Source organism: Betta splendens, chromosome 19 (assembly GCF_900634795.4).
Source record: "Betta splendens chromosome 19, fBetSpl5.4, whole genome shotgun sequence".
Taxonomy (NCBI): Eukaryota; Metazoa; Chordata; class Actinopteri; order Anabantiformes; family Osphronemidae; genus Betta; species Betta splendens.
In genome coordinates this window covers 1,309,448-1,321,430 of record NC_040898.2, presented here as the reverse complement: position 1 = coordinate 1,321,430, position 11,983 = coordinate 1,309,448, and the positions used below count along the sequence as shown (strand labels likewise).

The window sequence follows — 11,983 nt, the reverse complement described above, 5'->3', positions numbered from 1 at the left end:
AAACCTTTACTGGACATTATGGGAACGCTGGCAGATGTGTACATGTCCACATACACACATTCTGATTCATTTGATCCCATTAGCAGCTTTAATGGGTTAAAATGTCTCAAAAGGACTTACCCTACTCCTCTGATGAGGCTGCATAACATGGCTCATGCTTGCTTATACACAGTTAACGATCCAGTATGTTTTTATTGTGTTTTATACCTGGCTGGATCACTTTAACCCGATTCACAACAGGGTTTACTGTGAAGTATGCGTGACTGCAATGTTCAGATACTTGATACTCATGAAAAAGAGCAAACTAACTACAGTGACGTCCAGCTGTTGTGTTCATCACCTCACCTCTAACTCGCACACCGCTCTTTGTGTTTAAATTGCTGAACTGATTTGGCAGAATTTGTTTGAAAAGCATTCATCAACATTCATTTTTGTTGCATTACACACTGACTGATGAGCAGAACCCAAACACACCAGCAATTACTAATGATTCTAATTGATTTTTTCTAATCTAAAAGAGAAACTCACGAATACAGAGAAATTAAATAACTTAAGTAAACTGTAGACGACAGGATGACAAGAAGCAAGATACTGTCATGCATCTGTAGTTTGGGTTGTTGTGTTGCTATTTCCTGTTTTATTTTGACACATCCTTCCGGTTTTGGTTCTGTCACGTTTACTTCCTGCTTGTCATCCCTGTCGTGCGTTTGCATCAGCTGTTTCTTGTTTGTAATTGGGTTTTGTATTTAGTCTAGCCACTCACCTTGTTATCACTACCTCCCAGCGGTGCCTTGTTTTCTTGTCCGTGTAAAGATCCAGTTCTTGTTTCTGTTGGTTCCCCTGTTTCGCCTAATCCCTGTCAGTACCTCTGCCTGTGTTTTGGGGATTCACGGTTGTTGACCGTTACCTGCCTGACCACATTTTTGTCTGAGCCTTGTCTCAGCTGTGCACCAACCTTTGCCTGCCTGACTGTGATCCTTATTAAAGCATCTAAACTCAAGTCCTGCCTCTGTGCTGTGTGTTTGCATCTTTGTGACAGACACACATGAAAACCCAAACTGAAAACCTAACAAAACCTGGACTGAATAACTATAAATACACCAGGGCCTCGTGTACAAAGACTTGAGTATATTTCCTACTAAACTTGGCATAAGTTCAAATGTTAATTTATTTAAATGCAGTCTGCATCTGTGCAGCAGCCGAGCGGGACCGTGTGAGCAGGTGTTAATGCTGCAGGTTCCGCACCGGAGCGGAAATAAAAAATAAAAGTGGTCTGGCATGAAGGTGGACGTAGTTTACCACTAAAGCATGACTAAAACAGGCAGAAGTGAAGGAGGAGACGATCTGACCCCCTGACAGTATGTTCAGCAACGAATAGAAGATGTCTACACTACGAAACCCACTGTAGAACTACAGAACCTGTCAGAGGACTAGAGAACCCACCAAAGGACTACAGAACATGCAGCAGGACTACGGAACCCGTCGTAAGACTACAGAACCAGAAGTAGGACTACAGAACCCACTCTATAACTACAGAACCCACTGTAGAACTACAGACTGGTACACACACAGTGCAGATGGGACCATGGGACTAATACTTATTTATTACAGGAAGAAACAGGTTTTATTTTTATTCGGTGAAAAGATTTGTTGTTAAAAACCTGTTACAACAAAAACCTGTTACTGCCATAAAACAAAGGATCAGTGTGTTTGGAGTAAACATATAAATAGGTCATAAGCAGCCACTACGACACCCTGTGTGGTAACTGCTGCACCGCCCTGTTGGCGAAATTGTTCTGATAAATCACATTTGTAAGGTTTCAAATCTTGTAAACTTACACATATAATGTATTGCATGAATGCCAGTTTACGTCTAGAATATGGTTTCATTTCATTTGACTAAAGTAAAGACCGAGCACCTATAGAAAAATGCCTGGGGAATATGACACATTGTTATTATAAGAGTAGATTTCAGATAAATCATGTAAACCAAGACACTGTGTGACATCGAGGAGCTTTGCCATATTGTAATTATGAGCTAAAAGGGAGGAGAGGATATGGGTGATTTAATGGGTCAGGAGACTGGAGAAGCAGAGATGAATGTGGGAAGAGTGTTGAAGCTGTTTATTATAGAAATAATCTGGCTCTCCCTCTGGGAGTTCCTCCTATTGTAAGCAGCCAAAATGGTAATAATACAACAACAAGCAGACAAGCAAAGGTTTGGTAGTTCTTCTTCCTCAGAACGTCTGTCACTTCCTTTTGAACCAGGTAGTAGCAGGTGGCAGCAAGTTGTGTCAGCAGAGGTGAAAGGTCACATGAAGCATGGTATCTAAAGGCCGATAGGAAGCATCTCTTAGATGAGACTACTTCATGAAATGCATTTAACAAAAACATCTGTGTTGTATCAAATTCCAAACTTCATGATCTCTGTGTTTTTGTGTCAACACCAGCACCATGTTTACTGTGTCCAACAGAACTATGGCCACAGATAGTATGGGGTGCCAAATGTAAAAGGAGCACCTACAACTAGTTTTCTCACATTTAACTAAATGACACAACATGTTTTCTCACTTTTAGTTAAATGTGCAAAAGTATAGATGTAAATGTTAAATATAAATGTAAATGTTAAATATAAATGTAAATGTTAAATGTTAAATGTTAAATGTTAAATGTTAAATGTTAAATGTTAAATGTTAAATGTTAAATGTTAAATGTAAATGTTAAATGTTAAATGTAAATGTTAAATGTTAAATGTTGGCCGAGTGTAAAACTGAATATTCATGAATGGGCAAGTAGACTCCATCCCTACCCTCAAACAGCGCTGGTCTAAGATCAGTGACGCGAACTCAAACACGTCAAACAGTACGCATAGCTCCGCTAGGACTACAGAACTTACCATAGGACTACAGAACATGCAACAGGACTACAGAACATGCAGCAGGACTACAGACCCACCATAGGACTACAAAACATGCAGCAGGACTACAGAACATGCAGGAGGACTACAGAACCTACCATAGGACTACAGAACATGCAGCAGGACAACATAAATGCAGCAGGACTACAGAACCCACCATAGGACTACAGAACCCACCGTAGGACTACAGAACATGCAGCAGGACTACAGAACCCGTCGTAGGACTACAGAACATGCAGCAGGACTACAGAACATGCAGCAGGACTACAGAACCTACCATAGGACTACAAAACATGCAGCAGGACTACAGAACATGCAGCAGGACTACAGAACCCACCATAGGACTACAGAACATGCAGCAGGACTACAGAACCCACCATAAGACTACAGAACATGCAGCAGGACTACAGAACCTGCCATAGTACTACAGAACCCGTCGTAGGGCTACAGAACATGCAGCAGGACTACAGAACCCACCATAGGACTACAGAACATGCAGCAGGACTACAGAACATGCAGCAGGACTACAGAACCTGCAGCAGGACTACAGAACCCACCATAGGACTACAGAACCCACCATAGGACTACAGAACATGCAGCAGGACTACAGAACCTGCCATAGGACTACAGAACCCGTCGTAGGACTACAGAACATGCAGCAGGGCTACAGAACATGCAGCAGGACTACAGAACCCACCATAGGACTACAGAACATGCAGCAGGACTACAGAATATGCAGCAGGACTACAGAACCCGTCGTAGGACTACAGAACCTGCAGCAGGACTACAGAACCCACCATAGGACTCAGAATATGCAGCAGGACTACAGAACATGCTGCAGGACTGCAGAACCCACCATAGGACTACAGAACATGCAGCAGGACTACAGAACCCACCACAGGACTACAGAGCATGCAGCAGAACTACAGAACCCGTCGTAGGACTACAGAACCTGCAGCAGGACTACAGAACATGCAGCAGGACTACAGAACCCACCATAGGACTACAGAACATGCAGCAGAACTACAGAACCCATCATAGGACTACAAAACATGCAGCAGGACAACAAGACATGCAGCAGGACTACAGAACCTACCATAGGACTACAGAACATGCAACAGAACTACAGAACATGCAGCAGAACTACAGAACATGCAGCAGGACTACAGAACCCACCATAGGACTACAGAACATGCAGCAGGACTACAGAAGCCATTGTAGGACTATAGAACATGCGGCAGGAAAACGCTGTGAAAACCAGGAAATAAGAGTGGAAACTAGTTGGAGGCGTGGCTAACATGACTGAGGAAGACACCAGGGCATTTTATTCATTGATCCTTTTTTATCTTCATAAGAAACTTTAGGCAACCTTGATCATTCTTGATCCTCGATCCTTGAACGAAGCTCAGGCCAAAGCCGCATTTGGAACTTGTGCACAGCTATGAATCAAATATCAGCATAAAAGTCAGCATCTCTGCATGAGTTTTTCTGTTATTAGTGTTGTTTTGGTTACTGCAGTAATGAAATGGCAGCAGACAGCTAATCGGCAGTGATGGACGTCTGCAGCTTTCACTGTGTTTCATTTAATCTAAGTTATAGTGTCGATCTAATCAGGATCTGAGCCTCCACCACCATCCTGATGAAGGGCTGCACCCTCCCCCCATTATCCTCTGAGGCTAATTAAGTGAAATACGTGAGTCGAACTGGGAGGGGATGAACAATCACTGATCATGTTCCCACCAAATGACCCGAGGAGCAGAAACAGCCCAGAAAGCATGACGTGCACATGCTGGGTGTGAACACAGTGTGAGCTGTGGTGACCACACACAGCTTTCCTTCCCTGAAAACCTGCAGCCAGCGCCGGGAAATGTGACAGGGGACGACACCTCACGCGCCCCTCCAACACCCTACCAACCACAAACAAAGCCAGAGCATGAGCTCATTGTCCCCTAGCAACCGCAGCGGGTCCACGCCAACAGACCTGCGTTTGGGTGTGGATGCGTGTGACAGAGTAGGACTGCGTTCAACTGTGCAGCGTGGGAGTCCTGAGGGAACGAAGCTGAAGGTTCCACATGTGAGCAGCAGGTGAGAGCGGTGACAGCTTGTGTCGGTGCTGACAGGGAGCTCGACGGACTGGACCCCGAGGCCTCATCACACACATGGTCCGTGTTAACATGCGATAGCACTGCATCTGCACAAGCAAGTGTTCCGATCAGTTCCAGAGGCGGACGCTCTGTTTCTCCTCTCAGCGCTGTGGAAACGGCCTCCGCCTGTCTGTCTGTCTGTCCGTCAGCTAAACTACCTCTGTTCAGTGGGATGTGAGACAACACGTGGGCTTCTTGTTCACTTTAGAGATAAACACTGTGTAAATACAGAGATCACTACTGCAGCTCTTCTTCCTCCGGGCTCCGTCTCTCAACCGTCTCTATTTGCTTTTCTTCAGGGTCACAGGAGATTCTGGAGCCAGTCACAGCCGTCACTGGGTCAGGGTAAGTGTCTGACCCACAGACCCAACAGACAGGTTCACCCAGAACCTCCAGCTCCGGTATGTCCCCATGACTCAGTCACCTCAAACGCACCAGGATTAGATATGTGGACTAGTCAGACATGTCTTTACCAGACTGGTTAAACTGGAGCAGTCACTAACTAGTTAAGACACCAAACACGTTGACTGAAGCCTTTTGAATCGTACTTCTGAAGGTTCAGTCAGCTCAGATTCAACATCAGTGACTGAGTGGTGGCGCAGCTCTCCACTGGTGTCTCCTGGCGTCCAGACAGCAGGAAAAGGCTCCATTCAACGGTCAGGAACAAGCGACCGAACCAGTGAGCAGCCACGTCCTTCTGCACTTTAATCAGACCAGGTGAAGCAGATGAAAACCATCAGGAGGAAGCAGTGACGTCAACGTGACGCAGGGCAGGACGCCCAAAATAGAGATACAGCTTTGCCTTGGTTAAAACATACAAGAGACAAAACACACAAAACAAACAAAAACACGAAAATTAGAGCTAATCATAATGGTTTTTGCTTCATTGTGTTACAAACGTAATTCATCTGAAGCCACACATTCATTGAAACAGGGTTCAGTTTGCACTTTTTATACAACAGCCTTTTCTATTTCTGGTTTCTATTAGTTTTTTAGATTTATTTTTCTATAATATATGGATCTAATATTGGGCAGTGGAGACATTAGTCTCTGACAGTGACTGTAAGTAAACTAATAAGGAAATGAGGTTAAAGTGAGTATATTTGCTTTTCTCTGCTCTGCTTGTGGAAGATGTCGATTTGCAGATGCTTCCCTGGCATCAGTCATGAGCTCTAACAGCAGATCTGTTGACTTTAAAGGGACATTTGGCTCATGGTGACAACGCAAAGCCACAGCGGTCTGTCTGACATTACTGCGGGGAAATTAGATCAAGGAATAGTGAGAGCAGGTTATAAACTTGACACAGGATGTGAGATAATGAATCCAAGCATCAGCTCTGGTTCCACTTGGATGCAACCAACAAAGTGTTTCACCTCCACAGATATTCAATGCAGAATATTTTCCATATTCTGACATGTCTTAACAGAGGATATGCAAGGCTTTAGATTAATCTCCCATTTATTACAGACGAGCGTTGCATATCTGATGCTTGCTCTCGCTCTGTGGTTGCAGTTAAATGTGTGATGAGCGCCAGGAGCAACGTGTGTGACGCATGTGAAGCCATGTCTGTCCACAGTGAGCAGGAGAGGCGTCGCTCCAAACCCGTCCATCCCAGCCTCTCACCGCTTCCGCCTGGACCACGTTCCTACCAGGACCCCAGGTTCTGCAGCAGGATCCCTACGCCCCCGGTTCTGCAAGGTGAGCGCTCCCTCACAGCCCCGTCCTCTGAAGCCTGCACTGAGCGTGCTGCTGCTGTCGTCTCAGTGCAGGGATGTGGCTGCTCCATCCAGCAGAGGCCCCCCAGCGGCCGGGCAGCAGAAAGGCTCCCACCGCAGAGCCCAGGGGCAGGAGAGCAGAGGCCGACGCTGCTGAGCAGAGTCAGGAGAACAGCAAGGAGCAGAACACAAGAACGGGCCGGCGGAACCGACGTGGCTGCAAAAGGTCCCAGGATGTGGCCCCCAAAAGACGCAGCCCGTGAAGCAGCAGGTGCGCGAGCATCTGTCCCTCCTGCATGCTTCCTGGCTTCATTCATTAATTCATTCATTCATTCATTCATTCATTCATTCATTCATTCATTCATTCATTCATTCATTCGTTCATTCGTTCATTCATTCATTCATTCATTCATTCATTCATTCATTCATTCATTCATTCATTCATTCATTCATCCATTCATTCATTCCTTGGTCCCAGCGTAATCTGTTCAATCAAACCAGAAAGGCCTGATATCCACATAAACACCTGGAGGTCATCGTCAGTCGCTACGTTCATGGTCTGTGCGACATCCCAGTGATGTGAATGTGATTGACCCACAAAACCATGAGGGTTCTCTCTAAACTTGGCATAAGCAGCTTATAAATCAGTCGGTTCCCTACTTAACTTTCAATATGAAATTTGAAACGCTGAGTGTTTTTGTCTGGTTATAATAGACTGTTACTGTTGACGAAAACTAAAAGCTGCTGTTCATCTGTTAACACGTGAACGGTGAACAGCTGCTGATCAGTGGTGAGTCACCTCATTACCGTGAAGGTTCTGTTTCTGTGTTCTGTGTTCTGTGGGTTGGGGCACAGTTTGTTTTTGTTACTTTGGCCTGTTGGACCCACATCTCTGGGTCTCAGCATATTATTAACATCTGCATCAGGGCTCCTGCTGAGCTCACCCTGGATGATTCTTCTCCTTCCAGCCTTTTCCACGGCCCCTCACAGCAATGAGAGGCAGGTTGACCACATGCAGCCCGGTGCCCACAGCATTGCAGAGCTGCATCTGTATCTGCCTTCGATGGGCTGTGAAAGCGAGGAGCCCGGCTCTGACGCAGAGGAGATGAGGTAGGGGTGGTGGTGTTTGGGTGTGGAGTGATAGGAAAGCTGTGGAACAGCTGTGCTGCTTTTCACCCTCCAGAAACTGGAGCTGAAATGAGTCTCACGAGGGTGGGGAGGACATTTTCCCAAGCAATTAGTGCAAATGCAGTGGTTGTATCCATGCAGTCGTTCCAAGCTAGGACAGAGCTGGACGGATGAGGTCACGGGACACACGTGGTACAGATGCCAGGATGTGACCCACAGGCTGTCCTGGTTATCAGCCGCTGCACATCAGGGTGGAACTAAGACTGGAGTCAGGGTTCAACTCACACTTAGCCATCATAGTATCACAAAGTACACAGTGTTACACTTGTAACATACGAGCAGTTTGAAAGAAGCCATACTGTATTTGATGGACATTTTCAGTGTTGGTAGCGCACGTTACACATGCAAGCGATGACAGCGATGTTGCTTCCTGCCTGGCTCCACTCGCCTCGTAGTCTGTGATGTGGTAAATGTGTGGAGAGGGACGTTTAAAGAGCCAGGGAGGAGGAAAGGAGGCAGGGAGGAGGAAAGGAGGCAGGGAGGAGGAAAGGAGCCAGGGACGAGGAAAGGAGGCAGGGACGAGGAAAGGAGGCAGGGACGAGGAAAGGAGGCAGGGAGGAGGAAAGGGGGAAGGGAGGAGGGAAGGAGGTAGGGAGGAGGGAAGGAGGTAGGGAGGAGGAAAGGAGGCAGGGAGGAGGAAAGGGGGAAGGGAGGAGGGAAGGAGGTAGGGAGGAGGGAAGGAGGTAGGGAGGAGGAAAGGAGGCAGGGAGGAGGAAAGGAGGCAGGAATGGGGAAAGGAGGCAGGGAGGAGGAAAAGAGGCAGGGAGGAGGAAAGGAGGCAGGGAGGCAGGGAGGAGGAAAGGGGACAGTGAGGAGGGAAGGAGGAAAGGGGGCAGGGAGGAGGAAAGGAGGCAGGGAGGAGGAAAAGAGGCAGGGAGGAGCAAAGGAGGCAGAGAGGAGGGAAGGAGGAAAGGAGGAAAGGAGGCAGCAGGGCAGGCGCTGGCGTTGGAGGCTCAGAGCGGAGGCCCTGCACACGGACACCACGTCCTGGAGACAGCACACGTCACAAACATCCTGCTGAGCAAAGCCTCCACTAACACTAACTAGTGTGTCATCAATTCGCACCTTGACTCAATGTCCCCATGGTTCACAGCATGTTGTGTGAGCGTCACCAGGTGCACTGCTCTAGAAACAACATGAAGTAATGATGGCTTCAATCTGCTGACGCTTCAGTAAAGATTCACTGTGTTTCACAGGTGACGTCTGAGGGCGACGGCGTGGTTCAATAAAAGCCAAATAACCAGCAATGTTCACAGACGTATTTACGTATGTGGAAGTGTAAAATAAAAGGTTGGGTATGAAATGTTCCACTGACAATGTTTATCCTCTATACCAGCAACAAGTACAAAACTGCACATGTGCTTGTAAATGCGGAATCACCTCGGCTTTGTTCCTTTTGTTGTGTCCAGCAGCTCAGACTGCAGCATGTGCTGCACTGGGCTGAACTCTGTCTGCTCCGTCTGCTCTGTCTGCTCCACTCCGTCTGCTCCGTCTGCTCTGTCTGCTCTGTCTGCTCCACTCTGTCTGCTCCACTCTGTCTGCTCCGTCTGCTCCGTCTGCTCTGTCTGCTCCGTCTGCTCCGTCTGCTCCACTCTGTCTGCTCCACTCTGTCTGCTCCACTCTGTCTGCTCCGTCTGCTCCACTCTGTCTGCTCCACTCTGTCTGCTCCGTCTGCTCCACTCCGTCTGCTCTGTCTGCTCTGTCTGCTCCGTCTGCTCCACTCTGTCTGCTCTCCCACACCGGACCTCTACCTGCAGCACCGACCCAACTGTACAGCATCTGGGTCCAGTGCTAGAAGTACTGTGGTGTGGCTCATGTTGCATGGATCCTGAAGGAGACGCTGTTCATTTCTTATAACCTGTTTGTAATGGAGTCACTACTTCTGGATGATTTTCAGCTCCACATTTATTGTAGATTTGATGGATGAGTGGGATTTGTAATTGGCTTTTCTCATTTTTATTTGGCTATTTGGCGTTTGTTTATTTGGCATCTTTTGTCTTATCTTTTTGGTGATTCAGTCAAGGAGAGCAAAGGGTCCAAGGATTTGTTTGCTGTTAAAACTGCCAGTTCCCATGTAGTTAGGAAGTCTAGGCTCAGGTGAATCTGTTGGCCATGTGATGCTTCAAGATAAAAAAAAAACAGAGGGAAATTGCTTTGCCCACTTGTGATTGCTCTCACGTTGTACCATATACATCCATAAGTATACACATATACCTGTTTATAGTATAGGAGTGATGTGTGCCCAACAAATGTTTGCTTGTCCTTGTTTTTGATTTAGTTTTGTCTGTTAGTACAAAAATACAACAAAATAGAAAAACAATGTTTCTTAGTTCAAGCTTGAGTTAATTAAGCTATAATTCATGTTCATGTTCTTTACTGCCTCATCTTATATATATGATAATATTGTGACCCTATAAAAATGTCTGTTGTTTAGATGCTGTGAATAAAGTGATGGGATTACAAATCATTGCATTGTCTTTTTTTTAACTTTTCACACTTTCCCAGCTTGGACTTGACTGAGTTCAATGTCTGTTCACATCAGGTTGTAGATCATAGTTTATGATAAGAGCCGCTGGTTTATCTTCCAACAGTGACTATAAAAGGTGAGTACGGTTATTTTATCACAGACTGGACTGTTAAACTGGCACAGGGCACCAGAAGTCACTGTGCTAACATGAGCTGAAGACCCTGATGCAACACATCAGTTCCCTCCTTTTTGAAACTCATAATTAGAGATGGTTCAGGAAAACTGGCAATGGTTGTTAGTCAAAGGAACCATCTCTTAGTGTTGGTCTGAAAATACCACAACAGCACTGATATACACAGAGACGGGAACAATAAAGCACAACTGAGAGCCAACCATTTTTTTCTTGGCCAAGGGGAGCTCGACTGAGATCTTAGCGTTGTAAGCGCTTCACTCAGAGACCAACAACTCCAACGAACTTCCCCAAAGCACAACACTTTATTGACACTTGTACACGCCTTCAACATCACACCATTGGTGCACTTGTTAACATGCAGAAACAACCAAGTAGTCATAGCAATACTAACAGGTCCCCTCTTGTGGTTTTGACCACCTACGCCTGAATAGGAGCACAAAGCAAAAGTTACAAAATCGACAATACTTGTATAAGAACTTAAGCATGTGGTTAGACGTCTGTGCAACTGTCAATGTGGTTATAAGGCACAGCAAATGCAAACCATAAATGTAAAATGTAAAAAGGTATTATATGTAAAAGATAATGAATAAACAACAAAGATAAATGAGATGAATAATAGATGAAAATATATTTTCTCCAACACTTAGTTAAGCTGCAATAGACATAGGGTCCATCCATCCTGCCTGTGCTGTGTTGTTGCTTGTTGTTGTTGCTGCCTACATACGCCTACATTTAGCCTGGTTCTGCTGGAGGTTTCTTCCTCGTTAGAGAGGGAGTTTTTCCTCTCCACTGCTGCTGTCAAATTGTAATAAATTATAATTAAATGCTTGCTGTATGTGGGATCTGTTGGGTTTAGTTGCGTGGGGTTTTAAACCTTACTTTGTAAAGTGCCTTGAGATAACTTTGATGTGATTTGTCGCTTTATAAATAAAACTGAATGGAATTGAATTGAAAATGTAACGAGTCTGACTGTGTATGTGCATGTTTACACTGATTGATACTTTAGGCTAAGATTTAACGTGTGAAGCCAGGACAAGAAACAGCAGGTTTCCTCAAACGTCTGTGTTTGCGCTGATAAGGATCCAACAGTGAGACACACGTTCACCAGCCTGGTTCTTCACATGATGCCTTCAGGTCAGGAAGGCTGACACACATGCTGATGTTCCAGAGGTGTGTGAGGCTAAACATCCATGTGTGGAGTGTGACTGGTTTCTCTCTTCAGGCAGAGGAGATGCATCCAAACATCACAGCTACATAAATGATTCCAGACCTTGTGCCCCATTTGCACCTGCTTTTCTTGCTTCGAGGAACAGACCAGTGAGAAGCCAGATCTCTGAAGAAGCGGACGTCTGGTGAAGC

At 45.8% G+C, this 11,983-nt stretch overlaps 1 protein-coding gene across 2 annotated transcripts; it reads left to right on the top strand.

Annotated features, from left to right (window-relative positions):
* The first annotated feature begins 4,283 nt into the window (after positions 1-4,283).
* On the top strand, positions 4,284-10,411 carry LOC121201817 (uncharacterized). 2 transcript variants are annotated; one of them, XM_055504455.1, is made up of 6 exons: positions 4,284-5,002; positions 5,361-5,406; positions 6,574-6,759; positions 6,826-7,047; positions 7,745-7,886; positions 9,161-10,411. In XM_055504455.1, exons 3-6 carry the CDS (start codon positions 6,585-6,587, stop codon positions 9,162-9,164), a joined length of 543 nt encoding a protein of 180 aa, XP_055360430.1. In that variant the 5' UTR covers positions 4,284-5,002; positions 5,361-5,406; positions 6,574-6,584; the 3' UTR covers positions 9,165-10,411. The 2 variants fall into 2 exon arrangements, with proteins under 2 accessions (XP_055360430.1, XP_055360429.1); XM_055504454.1 differs by having other exon boundaries at positions 6,574-7,047.
* The last annotated feature ends 1,572 nt before the right edge of the window (positions 10,412-11,983 follow it).

Coding starts and splice junctions, on each gene's coding strand:
- LOC121201817 (XM_055504454.1), top strand. CDS start 6,585: ATGAGCGCCAGGAGCAACGTGTGTGACGCATGTGAAGCCATGTCTGTC. Junction 7,048..7,744: donor CGCAGCCCGTGAAGCAGCAG/GTGCGCGAGCAT, acceptor TTCTCCTTCCAG/CCTTTTCCACGGCCCCTCAC.